We start from the raw sequence: 17,994 nt of genomic DNA on the forward strand, positions 1-17,994 counted from the left end.
GTGTAGACGACTATTGCCTTTTGGTTTAAGACATAACGAAAGATTTCGCCGGAAGCTTTAATAAAATCGAGATGAACGACTACCTAAAATCAATCCACGACTTTTGCATGGAAGAACACTACAGCAAAACATCGGTGTGATTGTGGACAGCATTAAGGCAGTTGTAATAGACTGTTTAACGTGGATGACTACCAATGGTAGGGTATATTTAAATGTCAAATCAGAAACCTTGTTGTGAACAAAATGATCAGTGAGCACCACTTTAATTTTCTGAGTCACCAGTCTTCTGACAGGTTTGATGCGGACCGCCTTTGCCAACCTCTTCATCACACAGAAGCACTTGCAGCCTACGTCCGCAATTAATTGCTGGGTAAACTCCTCTGTCTTCCTCTACAGTTTTTGCCCTCTACAGCTGCCTGTAGTACCATGGAAGTCATTCCCTGAACTCTTAACAGATGTTCTATCATACTGTCCCTTCCCCTTGTCAATGTTTTCCACATACTCCTTTCCTCTCAAATTCTGTCCAGAACTTCCTCATTCCTTACCTTATCACTCCACCTAATTTTAAACGTTTGTCTGTAGTACCATAACTGAAAAGCTTCGAGTCTCTTCTGTTTTGGTTTCCCACACTCCATTTTTCACTAAAATAGAATGCTGTGCTCCAAACGTACACTCTCAGACATTTATTCCTTAAATTAAGGGCTACTACGTCTTTAGTCTTGCTTCCATTATCAACCACAATGTCAGAACTGCCTCTCTGGTTCCTTTATCTTTCCTAAACTCAAACTGATCGCCCTCTGACTCATCCTCAATTTTCGTTTCCATTCTTTCATGTATTATTTTTGTCAATAACTTGGACGCATGAGCTGTTAAGCTGATTTAGCGATAATTATCGCTCCTGTCAGCTCTTGCAGTCTTCGGAATTGTGTGGACGACATTTTTCTGAAAGTCAGATGGTACGTCGCCAGACCCATGCACTTTTACACACCAATGTGAATAGTCGTTTTCTTTGCACTTCCCCCAGTGATTTTAGAAATTCTGATCGAATTTTATCTATCTGTTCTCCCTTATTTGCTCTTGCGTTCTCCAATCTTTGATATTCTAATACTGGATTCGCTATCTCTTCTAAATTGACCCCTGTTTCTTCTTCTATCACATCAGACAACTCATCCCCCCTCAGAGAGGCCTTCGACGTACTCTCTCCACCTATCCCCTCCCTCCTCTGCACTTGGCACTGGAATTGGCGTTGCTCTCTTAATTTTATCACCATTGCTTTTAATTTCACCGAAGGTTGTTTCAACTTTCCTATATGCTGAGTCTGTACGTCTGACAATCATTTATTTTCGATTTCTTAACATTTATCACATCTTAGCTTCCCTACACTTCCTGTATATTTCATTCCTAAGTGACTCGTATTTCTGTATTTCTGAATTTCCCTGAACATTTTTGCAATTCCTTCTTTCATCGATTACCTGAAGTACTTTTTCTATTACCCAAGTGTCCTTTGCAGTTACTCTCTTAGTTCCTATGTTTTTTCTTTCCATCTTCTGCAATTGCCCTTTTAGAGATGTCCATTCCTCTTCAACTATACAGCCTACTGAGCTATTTCTAAAGCCTTAGAAAACTTCAAGCGTATCTCGTCCTTCCTTAGTAATTCTATATCACAATTCCTTGCGTATTGATTCTTCCTAACTAATCTCTTAAACATGAGCCTACTCTTCATCACTACTACATTGTGATCTGAGTCAATATCTGCTCCAGGTATGTCTTACAATTCAGAATCTGATTTTGGAATCACTGTCTGACAATGATGTAATCTAACTGAAATCTTCCCGTACCACCCGTCCTTTTCCAAGTATACCTCTTTCTCTTGTGATTCTTGAACAGAGTATCCGCTATTACTAGCTGAAATTTACTGCAGAACTCAATTAGACATTCTCCTCTCTCGTTCCTTGTCCCAAGCCCATATTCCCCTGTAAATATTTATTCTACTTCTTCTCCTACAGCAGCATTCGTCCCCCATAATGATTAGATTTTCATCTCCCTTTACATACTGTATTACCTTTGAATATCCTCATATGCTTTCTCTATCTCTTCATCTTCAGCTTGCGACGTCGGCACGCACGTATATGTGAACTGTCGTTGTCGGTGTTGATTTGCTGTCGATTCTGATATGAACAACCCTATCACTAACCTGTTCACAGTAACGCACTCTCTGTCCTACCTTCCTATTCATAAAGAATTCTTCTCCTGTTACACCATTTTCTGTTGCTGTTGCTATTACCCTATACTCGTCTGACCAGAAATCCTCTTCTTATTTCTATTTCACTTCACTGACCCCTATTATATCTAGACTGAACTTTTGCATTTCACTTCCCAGTTCTTCCAGCTTCCATACCATGTTCAAGTTTCTGGCATTTCACGCCTCAACCCATAGAATCTTATCCTTTCGTTTGTTATTCAACCTTTCCTCATGGTCACCTTCCCATTAGCAGTGACCTCTCCAGATCGGAATGGGAACTATTCCGGAATGTTTTGCAAGTGGAGAGATCATCATGACACTTTTCCCATTACGGGCCACATATCCTGTGGTTACACGTTACGTGTCTTTAATGTAATGGCTTACGTTGCCTTCTGCATCTTCATGCCGTTGATCACTACTGATTCTTCTGCCTTATGGGCAGTTTCCCACCCCTACGACAAGAGAGTGCCCTGAACCTCTGTCCGTTCGTCATCCCTCTTTGCCAAGACCGCTGGCAGAATGAGGGTGACTTCGTATGCTGGATTTGTTCGCCGCCAATGCTGATCATTAATCAAAACATAAGCGGTAGCGGGTTTCTAAGCCAGGACTGAGGACGTTTTGATCAGTAATCAGAGGCACTACCTTACATATTTTGTGAAGCGTTCAGACATGTGACTACAGGAAAGTTTTACGTCTTCCTTGGCTAAGGAACAAGGTATTGCCAGACTGGAAGGAACAATTTATTAGTACAGAATGGATCGTGTATTTGACTCTGTGTAAAACCGTTAAATATAACAAACACTATTTACAATGTGATCCACTGTCTTCTGTGCCAATTGCACCCATGTAGTGTCAGTTAACTAATAATTTACATATTATCTTCTGTGTGATATATAACAACATTCTTTAGTTTGTCCACTGGGGTAATAAATATAACCGAAAACTGACTGGTGTTCAGGTAAGTCTGCCATACTCTCAAGACCGAGAAAAGCTTATAGTTATGCTCTGTCTGCATATGGCCTTAATTATGTATGTGTAAACTGTGCAGAGATTCTGAACACTGACCCCAACACAGACGACATAAGTACAACGCAGAAGTGCTACATTAAAGGAAGACAAACGTAATTTCCTCAATCTAGGACACTGTCCTCCACCACATCGTTGGGTATAGAGATCACCGAATTAGGACTGGTACCCAGAAATAATGTCATTCGACAAGTCCTAAGAAAAAGAGTAAAAGTCTTACACACTCTCAAACCACCCCAATTAACGAAATTTCACCTTTTGGTGCACTTACTATTTTGTGTGTACGAAAACAAAACTGGAAATGGGAGACATTTAAAACAAAAGTCGAAAACTGGAGTGTATGTCGAATGCAACTGCCGTAAAGCAACAATAAGAACTGCAATTGCAAAAAGAAGAAGCTACTGTAAATGTGCAGGAAGGCTGACACATAGCTTTAAACACAATGTGTGGCGAGATCTGGCTACCACTGGGTAAAGTAAAACATCTTCATTTACTGTTAATAGCACTGTAAATGTGGCTATATGTTGGAGTCCTGGCCGAAAATGATGGTTTGGAGCACACGAAAAACATATTTATTTCATTCTATCTGGATCTGCTTAGAAATGATGGTTACATGGTATCTAAGGTTGTCCTGGACTGGTTGTTGTGCATCTAGCACCATAACAACCATTTATAGAGCTTGAGACCAAAGACATAACAATATTTAATGAACACTCATATGTCAAAGTCATAAACATGAATTGTTGAATGTGAGGTCCGCCAGTTATGCGAAACACCGTTTTTTCTCAGTACCTAAACATGTTACGGCACCACTGTGCCATCATCAGTGGGTTTTCGTTTTCATTTATTCTGCAATGTGAACATTTTTGTTAAATAATTATAAACTATGTGAATCTTTAGTTCAACCAACAGATCGTTTCTTTTTGTAAATACCTTTACATTTTGTGTGCATGAATTTTCTGGATCCCTTGTGTGTTAATTACTACAGGTAGCTTGTCATCTGCAACCAAATCATGTTGACGAGAAAGTTTTTTGCTAGGAGTTTACCTATCTTCTACAATGTAATTTAGTTTGTCGCGATGTTTTGGCGCCCATATTCGTTTTTACTTAGGTTTTCGTGTGGCAAGAACTTCCATTCTCCGTGTCATGCTGAGGTGTTATGCACACGCAACTATAACAAGTATTATCGACAAATAACGTAGTAAAACACTTTTCACTTCACCAAAATACAGTGTGATTGTGGTTTGTTGTGTGTTCCAGCCCAGTCAGTGTTCATTTGTTCACCAGAGAGCTCGGCGCCAAATTTGAATTTTGTTTACATTTTATCTTTGTGTGTGTGTGTGTGTGTGTGTGTGTGTGTGTGTGAGTGCGTGTGTGTGACGGAGTGAGTGTGTGTGTGTGTGTGTGTGTGTGTGTAGGCTTTATCTGTTTGTGCTGTTTTTATTTGTAAAATTCCTTTAATGTGTTAAATAGTGTTCCCTTGCAAAGTGTATTGTATTCGTTGAAGACCTGTTTTCCTTCTACTATTGCCTCCTGTATATGGAAGTTTGCCTCAATGGTCAGTTTTCTGTATGGGCTATGGCTGGGTTTTAGTATTCTTAAGTCTGTTTCTATTGTGGTTGGGTGGTGATTGTTGGCTACAAGGTGGTCAGCAAATGTGCTATGGGAGCTGTTGCTTTTTAAAGCTCTGAGATGTTCTGAATGTCTGGTTTTGAAGTTTTTGCATGTTTGTCCTATGTACACTGGTTCAAATGGCTCTGAGCACTTGGGACTTAACAGCTGAGGTCATCAGTCCCCTAGAACTTAGAACTACTTAAACCTAACTAACCTAAGGACGTTACACACATCCATGCCCGACGCAGGATTCGAACCTGCGACCGTAGCGGTCGTGTGGTTCCAGACTGTAGCGCCTAGAACCGCTCGGCCACACCGGCCGGCTATGTACACTGACTGGCAAGTGTTGCATGTGAGTTCATATATTCCTGATCTGTCAAATTTATCAATGGGTGTTTCTTGTGTTCTGATCTTTTTCTGTGTTATGTTCTCTGTCCTGTATCCTATTTGGAGTCCCTGTTTCTTCAATATGTTGCCTATTCTATGAACAACCTTTTAATTGTAGGTGAGTATGTGGCATTTCGTTTTGTGTGTGTGTTGTTGCTCTTCTGTGTCTTGTGTGTGTCGCCATTGTTTGTGTTTTGTGTTGTTCTGTGCTGGGTGAGGATTTGTGTGTGTGTGTGTGATATGTTCGTTTTTGTATTGTTTTCATATTTTTTTATTTAAGTTGTGTACCATATGGGTAGTATAACCATTTTCTACTGCTACTTGTTTTATTGTGTTTAGTTATTGTGTGTAGTTCTGTTTGTTCTTGGGTGTTCTGTTTAATCTGTATACTATGAATCTGAAGTTTGCATGCATATGTGTCAGTGGGTGGTTTGATAGGTTCTGAATGATGGTGCTTGTGGTTGTCGGTTTCCTGAATATTGTGAAGTTGTGTGTGTTGTTTGTATGTACTGTGAGATCTAGAAAGTGTAGTGTGTTGTTAGTTTCTGTTTGTAATGTGTAGTTGATTTTTGGGCGTAATTTTTGTTATTTCATTGTGTAGCTGTTCTATGTGTGTATGTGATTCATCAATCAGGCATATTATGTCATCAACATAGCGGTACCAGTATATAACTTTGTAGTTTTTTGGCTTTATTATGTGACTGAAGATCATGTTTTGCCGGTTGTTCATGAATATGCTAGCTAGGAGGCCACTGATTCGTGATCACATTGGCAGTCCTTCGTGTTGAGAATAAAATTCTTTGTTGAATACAAAATAATTTTGTGATGCTATTGTCATGAGTATGGTAGTTACTTCATTGATGTGTGTGTCTGGTGTGTTCCCTTGTTGTTTTAATCTTTGTGTGATGATGTTGGTTGTTTCATTTATTGGAATACATGTGTACGTTGATGTGACGTCGAATGATATGAGGGTTGCTGTGTCCGGTATGTGTATGTTCTTGATTCTGTCGATTACCTCTTTTGCGTTTTCCAGATTCCTGTTGTTATCAATTGTGTACAGTTTTTTTCAGTAGTGTGTATGTTTGTTGGGCTAGGTGGTAGGATGGAGCATTTCGGAAGTTAATGATGGGTCTTAATGGGATATTATCCTTGCAAACTTTTGGTAGGGAAATTATGGTGGGTGCAGACAGTGAGAGGTACCTTGTGTGAGACTGCCTCGGGAGCACAGTTTGGATTCTTATATCCACACTGGTCGCTGCAGGGGGATTCTCCAAAAGGGATCGAAGCCTGCTACCTCGATTGACACAGTGGGGAGACGTAATTTCGACTGTTCGTTGTGGTACATTGGAAACTGAGCACACCAATGACAAGATGATACCATGGGAAACTCAACACCATCTAGAACAGGATTGGGGGGAAGGATATGGAAACTCCTGAACACGGGCCTTCCAGAGGTTGGGTTTGGTTGATATGAGGGCATTATAAGTGATGAGGTGATTCTGTTTTGGGGTGGGCATCCTGATTTGGCATTCTTCAGGCATTTCAGTCTGTCTTCTGTTCAGTTGAGCCTTGTATTCATCCCAAGGTCTTCTGTCATTTTCTGACAGCGTCAGATTCCATTCCATGTCCGATGGTTTCTCTTTCAGCCCAATGTCCCGATTTTGTTCCTACTGCCTGACCTACACTTGAAAATATAACATAGGTTCCACCTTTGCAGTTAAGTTACTGCGGGTAAAAGACACCACATGAGCCATGGGTGACAGCAGATGGCCAATGTGGATGAAACAACAGGTCTGGGGTAGCTGTCAAGTTACGGTTTTACCTGCAGATAGATTATGGAGGGAACAGCGTCAGAACGTAGGTTCAGCTGTTCTGAGTGATTTCATCATGGGAGATAAAATGGTCAGTTCCCCGCTACAAGTGTAATTGCTGAACAATGTATACGTCATACCAGTCTAGAGAATTTCTATTGTGTGTGGAATACTACCGGGAATAAAGAATTACTGTTACACGTATTTACTGTTTGATAATTTTGTTTACTAAATATTGTCTCCCGACTGGAGGTTATTTCATTACATTTCTTGGGAATATTCATTCTTTCAGGGAGGTCAATGAAGCAAGTTACCTCTAGGGACCTGTTAAGAATTTTGGAACGCAAGAGGGAGTTGGAACACAGGAGGGAGTTAATGGTAGGATGGAAATAAGAAGACGGACTTTGTGTGGGTAACTCAGCCAGTATGAATTCTGTTGCCGAAGTCAGGGTTTCAGGTTCGAGACGAAACTCTGAGCATTGCATCAGACAGACAGAAAGTCTTAGTTGGGCATACAGTCTGCTACAAAGTAGAATTGTCGTCTGTGAGATTGTGTTAGTAATGATTCTATTAATTAACCTCTTACTTTTGTCTTGAAGCCTGAATTCCTATAATGTCTTTTTTAACGCTGTGTTATCTACAGAGTAATATGCCGTCTGGATATAAATCAGATTTTTGGAGTTTCCATGACTATTTCCATTATTTAACAGCACTAATATTCCTATTCTGCAGTTTCCATACACATTTACTTGCTTAGAAAAATCTGCATAATTGATAAGTATATTTACTTAACCACAGAATCAACAACTCAATTTCTGCTCAGAGTCTTTCAAATGTAATAACATAATGCATCTGAAACTTACCCCACATCGTATCTTGCTCTTCCTGGCAACCAGGTCTTTCCTCAGCCCTTCAAGCAGGGTCTTGACAGCATGCTTACTGGCATGGTACATAGAGTACAATGGATCAAGTGGCATAATGTGTCCAAATATACTGGAAACAAGAGAAAGAAGCAAATTTCTACTGTCTGCACTATATAGATACAGAATTTATACTGTGTAAGTCGACAAAATTTAGCCACCATACGAGAATAATTTTGACAATTCATACTTCACTTACTTAGTAAGGGATAGCACTTTTTAGCTGAGGTTATCGAATTATTAAGCATTTATTGGTTGATACTGAGTAGCCTTGTACTAACATTTCTGTAGAGGTGCATGCTTTGAGTGTAATTTCCCGCTGGCTCTGACAGCGGGGTGAACGTGGGACATAGAGCACATGCTGCACGTAGGTAAGTTTTACAGCTCTGAAAAGAGGATGCCGAGCGTTTACGGCCTAATAATGCCGCCCCGTCTTGAGGCTGGTAGAAAGGGGCTTTTCATTATGGACTTGTGATCGCTAAGGAGCTGAGGGTGAGATGATGGTGAAACCGTAAGTCCGTAGTGATAGGATGTTATAAGTACTGCGACTTGCCTTTCTTAACACGAGGATTGCACATGGAATGCCTGCCTCAAATGCGGGCTAATGGTCGCAGAAAGTTCTGAAGCCAAGTATCTGGGTGTATTCCTGACAAAAGACAAAAGACGGAGAAACGCATCTGGTTGGCTGAATTATAAATGGAGGATGTATCGCAGTTTGTTTTAGAAGTTTCTACTGAACTGAGTATGAGCTGCACGAGGTTCTCTGATAGCCTCTTGATCTCTGGAGTGGTAGGTGTTCCATTTGTAATTGGGCTGGTGATTGGCTGTATGGAGAGTGCGAGCTACTACGGACGAGAAATACTCATTTGCGAGCTTCTCAGGGTCGAGAAAACCATCTGCGATGTGCTACGGTTTCTCTCTATGCGCGAGATCTGGAGAAACACACTGGTTGCACCGGGTCATCACAATACTTTTAGTTCAAAGCCTAGTAAAACTAGATGGCTTGAGCCCTCACGTGCTTCTGCATGAAAAACAAAAGACAGATGTCACCCAAGCACCTACATACCATCCCCTTGGGGTTCCGTAAAATGTGGTTGGACTTACTAACTGAATTGGCTACGTTAGGACTTAGGGGTGCTAACCACATCCGCTGCACTTTCCCCAGTAATTTTAAATTGATATCAAGTTTATAAAAACAAATTTTAGCAGACAGGAATAATTTTTGGTGAACACAACACAATTTTAAATATTGGAGTTTATTTTAACTTGTTCATGACAGATTTGACTGAAATACTGCTTAGTGTTCTTGATTTGACCTCACATATTTACCGAGTTAGTTCAACAGCGCCACTCAAATATTAATCACAATTATTCAGCAATTATTCACTTAATATTTCTTTTACAATATGTGAAATCCCAAGATGAACAACGTTGCGAGCGGAGAATACTTCTCCGGCCGGTGTGGCCGAGCGGTTCTGGGCGCTTCAGTCTGGAACCGCGCGACCGCTACGATCCCACGTTCGAATCCTGCCTCGGGCATTGACGTGTGTGATGTTCTTAGGTTAGTTAGGTTTAAGTAGTTCTAAGTTCTAGGGGACTGATGATCTCAGATATTCAAGTCCCATGGTGCTCAGAGCCATTTGAACCATTTGAGAATACTTCTCGAAAAATAATAATAAACCAAACACAATTCGAAGTCCAACCGCAAGCTGAAACCACTATGTCCCACAGCGGTTGTTCAGAGTTGAAGTTCGACACGACTTCGCGGTACGAAGTTCAACTCTTGCGCGAAATTTTCGCAAGTCTCACAAACGCACCACAGAGATTTTTCAAAGTCCAGCAGCACCCAACTGCTGAAAATCACAAGTTCAGGCGACTCCGCGGTCCGAAAATATTGTAAGTCCAATTCGTGCACGGCTTTTTGCGAGTCACATGTGCTAACCCTTTCAACTCAACTGCAAGTTACCACAGAAACTTGTCGTCCTTAAAAGCCCTCTGTTTGAACACTCTGAAGTCAAGTTTGTTTGCACATAAAATTTACTCTTACACTTAATATAGATACAATAAAATGCATGTAACACTTCTATTCAGACGGAAATTTTCAGCTGTATTCAGATTCTTCATCAGAATTTGTGTACGAGATCTTATTCTCATATTATTAAAATTCAGGTCTTCTTCATATAGAACTTTTCATTGTTTAAAATACTTTAAATGCATAAATAACTGATATTATTATTGTTTACCTATTTCCTTATGTCTACTTTTCCGTACTGCCGCTATCATTATAGTTCCTATTTTTATTTATCAAAATTCTGCATTTATAATAACGAAAACAGCATTCCAGCGCCTCATCTGAATTTGTAAAACATGTAAAAAAAGTTACATAGATATCTTAATACAACTCATTCGGACCTTTTATTTGACACCTCGTTCGTAAAATTTTGCCAAAGGGTCTCCAAGAAGTCCAATTTACAATCTTACTTAGTTATTAAAATATTTAATTTATTATAATTCAAAAACTACCAGGGCAAGTGGAGGCGCGTTTATATGAGCACATCCGGTTAATTTTCTGCTTTAAAATGAGGCTACAAGCTCCTTTGAGCCACATTGGAGTCAGTTTTTATTTATTTCTACATCATACATTCACTTTAGCTCTATGTTAAAAGCGGCTCGGAGAAAGCCCGCCATGAGCCAGCGTGCCGGCCGTTGAGTTTCCCCATCACGTAGCTGGACGCCAAACTGACCGTACTCATTTTAAAGTAGTGCCATCTGTCGGTCAGTGCCGAAACTAGGAAGATTCTGCTCCTGTCAAGACGGCTGACACACGCCCATCTTCGATGTAAACACGCCAGATTCTCGACTGCCACTTTGCCGCGAGTTTTACTACAGAAATTGCAGTCTTCACATCCGCCCCGCCACAGCCTTTCACCTCACAAGTGTTCATGCTAATGACGCGAAGTTTGCTCTAAACTGGTCTCCTCGTGGAGAGGGGACAGTCTGGCGGATGTCGATAGGACATGGCTGGCTGTATAGCGACTTTGAGAGATCTCTGGCGGGTGTCAGTAGGACGCACTGCACTAGATAGCATTTAGAGACATTGCTGGCAAGGTGTCAGTAGGACATAACTTCACTGGACAGCGTTTCGAGACACTGCTGGCAGGGTGACGAATTACAGTCTCAGCATTCGAGAGTGGTATCATTCGTCTCTCTGTGAGCAGAGATTCGACCCTGTGCTTCTTTGTGGAGATGGAGGCAGTACGAAGTACTTCTTACTATCGCACACTTAAGGCTCTGCTCCTGGCCTATGAGCAAATGGTTCAAATGGCTCTGAGCACCATGGGACTTGACTATCTGAGATCATCAGTCCCCTAGAACTTAGAACTACTTAAACCTAACTAACCTAAGAACATCTTGACTCGTTTCAGGCTCTGTACGGATGTGGCTTCTACCTAAAGAGTATGCAGACGCAATTTGACGCCCCCTTGTAGTCAGAATCTTTAGCTGCGCAAAGCTTTCATTTGTTTCATCACAGAGCCCTTGCTGCTAGTACCAGCAAGGGTAGAGGCTTTCTTAAATTCGATGTTAATTAATATCAACCACTTAACTCTTTGCGTCTTATAAACGGTGGCTTGATTTCGAGTCACATCATACGCGTTTTGCCAATATCAAATTTAGATTAATGAGTAGTAGTTACCGTTTTATGTCTATACGCGTTCACTTTGCATTGTTTGTTTGAGAGTTGTTTTTATAACAGACTTGTCAGAAATGGTTCAAATGGCTCTGAACACTACGCGACTAAACTGCTGTGGTCATCAGTCCCCTAGAACTAAGAACTACTTAAACCTAACTAAGGATATCACACACATCCATGCTCGAGGCAGGATTCGAATCTGCGACCGTAGCGGTCGCGCGATTCCAGACTGTAGCGCCTAGAACCGCTCGGCCACATGGGCCGGCAAACTTGTCATCAGCATCCAGTAGATTAGAATTAGATTTCAAATACAGACCTTCATTAAGTTACAGAGGAGTATTGTCACAATCTTGGGAGATAACCTACACGTCACCCGCGGTTGCAGATTGTCAATGGCAGGGCTAATTTAATTCACCTTTTATGTGTGAACAGACCGTTGCGATCACAACATTGGCAGTCATCACAAATAAACGAGCGCAGTTAGAGGGGGTAGTGTTGGAAACGAAACGAAATGACAGCACCTTTATGAGTACAGGTCTGTAATAATCATTACTTTCTATTCCTGAAACACAAAAACTTCAGTGTGATACTCAACATGTCGCAGAATTCTTCCGTAGCCATCACGGGAGGAGTGTGTTTCATACAGGGTGAAGCGAAATTCGCGCACTCGGGCTTAGCACCGCGACTCCTTGCATGCCGGAGATAAAAAAATATCTGTCACCAAATTTCGTCCGGCGATTACTCCGGCAGAAAACGGACGTTAAAGAGCGGCTATCTGGCAACACTGTAACCACATGTATGGTAACAACCTCTAACAGCATATATTAATCGTGCTGTACAGTTGGTGCAATGGATAGAGCTTTGGGTTAGCATGGAGGTCGAAGGTTCGAACCTGGGTTTGGGCGGATTTTTTTTAATTTCCTAATGTCATTCTGACATTTCATACTGTAACATACACCGTTTCTTAGGCCACATGTATCCTAAATTTACAACATTTTGTAACGTTGAAAGTAACAAATATGTGGTTAGACAAATAAGAAATAGACAGTTGAAACAACTGACCTGTCATAAGACAGAATAACTACAAAATGCTAAAGATGATAGCACAATACAATAACATATGCTTATCATTTACACTACATGTAATATGAGCGCTCAGATGTCGCACATTAGCAACCAGTGACAATAATAATGTCCAAATTAATGACCGCATGACCTTCACAACAGAATACTTTGTCCTCAGAACAATAGATGCTCAAAGCGACCTCCCTGAACGTCCAAACGCTGCGCAAACCGCCGTATCATGCAGCTCTGGACCCTTCGAAGAAAATCTGCATCCACAGTAAAAAGAGCAGCATCAACTTGCACTACCAATTCTTCCATATTCGTCGGGGGAGTAAAGTACATGTGCTCCTTCAGGTGACCCCACAGGAAGAAAACCAGGCGATTTAGGTCAGGTGAACGCTGTGTCTGTTCTGTCCAAATACTGTCTCACATTAATTCCAGAATGTGGAGGTGTATGATCATGTTAGAACCGTGTCCTCTGCCAAACGTGTAGTGAAACATCTTCCAGCGCATCGCGTATATAGTTTGAGGAATGCATACCTCCGTGCAGTCAACTGGTCAGGCAATGTCTATGGACCTAAACACCTGTCGCCCAAAATTCCGGCCCAGTCGCTGATAGGCCGGCCGAAGTGGCGGAGCGGTTCTATGCGCTTCAGTCTGCAACCGTGCGACCGCTACGGTCGCAGGTTCGAATCCTGCCTCGGGCATGGGGTGTGTGATGTCCTTAGATCACTTAGGTTTAAGTAGTTCTAAGTTCTAGGGGACTGATGACCTCAGAAATTAAGTCCCATAGTGCTCAGAGCCCAGTCGCTGATAACAAATTGAACTTGATATCCACGGTCGCAGGTGACGTACAGGTTAACTTCACACCAATGGTAGGCATTGTGCATATTGAAGACACCCTCAAGAGTGAATGCTGCTTCATCCGGCCATATTACGGTGTTCACGAAGTCGTCGTTGGCTTCCCGTTCTTGTTGGAACCATTCACAGTATTCACAAAGCACGTTGCTAGTCCTACTGGTAACGTAAGGCCCTAACCAAATGTAATGGACCTGAACGAGGCAAGAATAATACTTGATACTAATTTATGGTGCCATTGCAGAAGGATACAAAGAAAACAGGTTTTAGAATCTAGTAAACGAAGTGGTACGAATAAATTCACCCCCACGAAGTGGCAAGGGCTGCTTTGAAAGCTGACCAATCTTCCATTTCTACGATTGTAAAGGACCCGCTGCAGTCGTTAACGATTAAGATGCCAGGTACCGCACCACCTGGACTAAATTTACCAAATTAAAAACGTATGCCTCAAACTAGTATGGAACCATTGACTTCCTGCATGCTAACCCAAAACTACACTCCTGGAAATTGAAATAAGAACACCGTGAATTCATTGTCCCAGGAAGGGGAAACTTTATTGACACATTCCTGGGGTCAGATACATCACATGATCACACCGACAGAACCACAGGCACATAGACACAGGCAACAGAGCATGCACAATGTCGGCACTAGTACAGTGTATATCCACCTTTCGCAGCAATGCAGGCTGCTATTCTCCCATGGAGACGATCGTAGAGATGCTGGATGTAGTCCTGTGGAACGGCTTGCCATGCCATTTCCACCTGGCGCCTCAGTTGGACCAGCGTTCGTGCTGGACGTGCAGACCGCGTGAGACGACTCTTCATCCAGTCCCAAACATGCTCAATGGGGGACAGATCCGGAGATCTTGCTGGCCAGGGTGTTGACTTACACCTTCTAGAGCACGTTGGGTGGCACGGGATACATGCGGACGTGCATTGTCCTGTTGGAACAGCAAGTTCCCTTGCCGGTCTAGGAATGGTAGAACGATGGGTTCGATGACGGTTTGGATGTACCGTGCACTATTCAGTGTCCCCTCGACGATCACCAGTGGTGTACGGCCAGTGTACGAGATCGCTCCCCACACCATGATGCCGGGTGTTGGCCCTGTGTGCCTCGGTCGTATGCAGTCCTGGTTGTGGCGCTCACCTGCACGGCGCCAAACACGCATACGACCATCATTGGCACCAAGGCAGAAGCGACTCTCATCGCTGAAGACGACACGTCTCCATTCGTCCCTCCATTCACGCCTGTCGCGACACCACTGGAGGCGGGCTGCACGATGTTGGGGCGTGAGCGGAAGACGGCCTAACGGTGTGCGGGACCATAGCCCAGCTTCATGGAGACGGTTGCGAATGGTCCTCGCCGATACCCCAGGAGCAACAGTGTCCCTAATTTGCTGGGAAGTGGCGGTGCGGTCCCCTACGGCACTGCGTAGGATCCTACGGTCTTGGCGTGCATCCGTGCGTCGCTGCGGTCCGGTCCCAGGTCGACGGGCACGTGCACCTTCCGCCGACCACTGGCGACAACATCGATGTACTGTGGAGACCTCACGCCCCACGTGTTGAGCAATTCGACGGTACGTCCACCCGGCCTCCCGCATGCCCACTATACGCCCTCGCTCAAAGTCCGTCAACTGCACATACGGTTCACGTCCACGCTGTCGCGGCATGCTACCAGTGTTAAAGACTGCGATGGAGCTCCGTATGCCACGGCAAACTGGCTGACACTGACGGTGGCGGTGCACAAATGCTGCGCAGCTAGCGCCATTCGACGGCCAACACCGCGGTTCCTGGTGTGTCCGCTGTGCCGTGCGTGTGATCATTGCTTGTACAGCCCTCTCGCAGTGTCCGGAGCAAGTATGGTGGGTCTGACACATCGGTGTCAATGTGTTCTTTTTTCCATTTCCAGGAGTGTATATCCACCGCACCCACTGTACAGCAGAAGTAACATGTGCTGACAGAGGTAATTACCATTCATGTGGTTACAGTGTTGCCAGATTGATACTCTTTAACGTCCTTTTTCTGCTGGATGGAATCACCGGACAAAATTTTGCGAGAGACGTTTTTCTATAGCTGGCATGTAAAGAGTTGCACTGCGAAGCCCGAGTGCGCGAATTTCGCTTCACCCTGTAGATTCTCACGCAGGAAATGTCACACCAGATGTGCTGTAGATTGCGTTCCTCAGTGGAGTATTTTGTTGCTGAATCTTACGAAAGTTAGTTTCAGCTCTTCAGCATGTTGTTAGTCATAACAGTGAGGAAGTCATAGTTTTTAGCACTACTGGGCGATGGTTTTGGTGAACATCATGTTAGTATACAGATATGACAAAGTGATTGGCGCTATACAGAGAGAAGGTAATGAAGATGTGTAGGTTACAATAATTTGGCGCCTTCGTTTCTATAGTTCGAGTGAAAACTGAATTCCTTGATTTTTAAGGTAAATATTCCTACACAGAACAGTGAAGGTGTCTGGGATGAGAGTTTTCTCTATGTAATGGACATGAAACCATCTGTCATGCGTCTGATGACACCTTTCTAAGAGAAAGAAGTTTTAATGTCCCATCGACATCGCTGTTACAAGGGACAGAACACTAGTTCAATTTAACAAGGACTGTGTTATGAAATCAGCGGTGAGCTTGAAGGAATCATTCTGGCTTGGGACTTAAAGTAAACCAACAAACCACAGGAAATTTTCATGGAGATCGCTGGTCGGCAGTCTGAAATCCACACCTCCGGCATCTTTATCCACAACACCGTCTCGGGCAATACGGATTTTCCTGCTTCTGTAGATGTATGAGAATTGTATGTGGTGACACGAAGTTACTTTCACAGACGCTGTCTTTTAAAAGGAAGCGGAAGTGAATCCGTTGTAACGTTTCCTTCATTCGGGAAAACCGGATATAATGCACCAAATTTTTTTTCTTGCTGTAAATTGTCTTATGTAGACTGTCGAACCAAGGGTCAGTTTTCATGTTCGTTAGTAAAACTAACCTAAAGCTAACTTTTGGTTAAATAAAACAGTCTTCCGTAATACACGCACAAATACAAGAACTTCTAGAAGTTTTCCAAACATGAAACGTTGAATGGAAATCAAGTAACGAAAACGCTCAGTAATAACAAAATATTATCGCAACGGATCTTTTATAAACTGCGCAGTTGTTACACTTTCCATTAAATACAAATAAAGCTACGGTTCACACACACACACACACACACACACGCTCGTACCACCGGCGCCGCCGCCGCAATAACAGCAGCAAATTACCGGTAATGATTACAACTGGTGTCAATCATTAAGTGGAAATGACAGACGTAAATTCAACAAAGAAAAATTAATTGCAAATTTTCAAGTGTAATTCTAACCCAGTGCACATTATGTTAGAGTCAAATTAGGCTTTGTGCAACAATAGATTTTAAGCTGTTTTGTAATATGAGGATGTTTTAATAACTTTCGTAAAAAAAAGGAAAAAGTGTGCTTCTTAAACAACTCACCTTATTTGTCGACATTTTGTACTTTGGAGGATACACGCTTGCTCCAGCGATCTTCCAGCCTTTTCATCCCATCAGGGAAATAAGTTCTGTCAAACTCTGTGAAACAGAGCGTGTCTTTAATAAATGCAACTATCACTTCTCCATTTGATGAGCATTTCCTCCAGTGAGCCAAAGTTTCAAGTTAGGGAACAAGAAGAAGTAACTTCGGGGTTAAGTCTGGTGACTAAGGTGAATGATGAACTAATTCAGTTATAAATTCACTCTCTGTTGCCATAGTTACCACTGATGTGTGGGATGGCACATTATTCTGCTGAATCAGCACTTTTTGTGTCCTCCCGGCGGGGTCAGGGATTTTCTCTGCCTCGTGATGGCTGGGTGTTGTGTGCTGTCCTTAGGTTAGTTAGGTTTAAGTAGTTCTAAGTTCTAGGGGACTTATGACCACAGCAGTTGAGTCCCATAGTGCTCAGAGCCATTTGAACCATTTTTTTTGTGTCCAGAATGAGGTTTCCATTCAGCAACCAAGTGTGCGCTGTTGTGAAACTTCCTGGCAGATTGAAACTGTGTGCCGGACCGAGACTCGAACTCGAGTCCTTGGCCTTTCGCGGGCAAGTTCTCTACCAACTGAGCAACGCTAGCATGATTCACGCCCCGTCTTCACAGCTTTACATCGGGCAGTACCTCGTCTCCTACCTTCCAAATCACAGAAGCTCTCCTGCGAAACTTGCAGAACTAGCACTTCCGTTTGCAGTATTGTGTGCGAACCTTTTTGCAGGCATCAGAAGTTTCAAACGATCCAATAATGAAGCATAACAGGGTCCGGTTACGTTTCTACCTTTTTCCAAGTAATCTATGAAGATTATTCCTTGAGAATCCCAAAAATATTACCA

The 17,994-nt window shown here is 42.7% G+C and overlaps 1 protein-coding gene across 1 annotated transcript in view; it reads right to left on the minus strand.

Moving 5' to 3' along the window:
* LOC126234737 (dehydrogenase/reductase SDR family member 11-like) overlaps window positions 1-17,994 on the minus strand; it is a 76,835-nt gene that overhangs the window by 16,615 nt on the left and 42,226 nt on the right. The window contains exon 4 of the mRNA XM_049943483.1: window positions 7,944-8,073. Within this exon, the coding sequence (XP_049799440.1) occupies window positions 7,944-8,073 (130 nt within the window). The remainder of the gene's footprint in view (window positions 1-7,943; window positions 8,074-17,994) is intronic.

This window comes from Schistocerca nitens, chromosome 2, assembly GCF_023898315.1.
Source record: "Schistocerca nitens isolate TAMUIC-IGC-003100 chromosome 2, iqSchNite1.1, whole genome shotgun sequence".
Lineage (NCBI taxonomy): Eukaryota > Metazoa > Arthropoda > Insecta > Orthoptera > Acrididae > Schistocerca > Schistocerca nitens.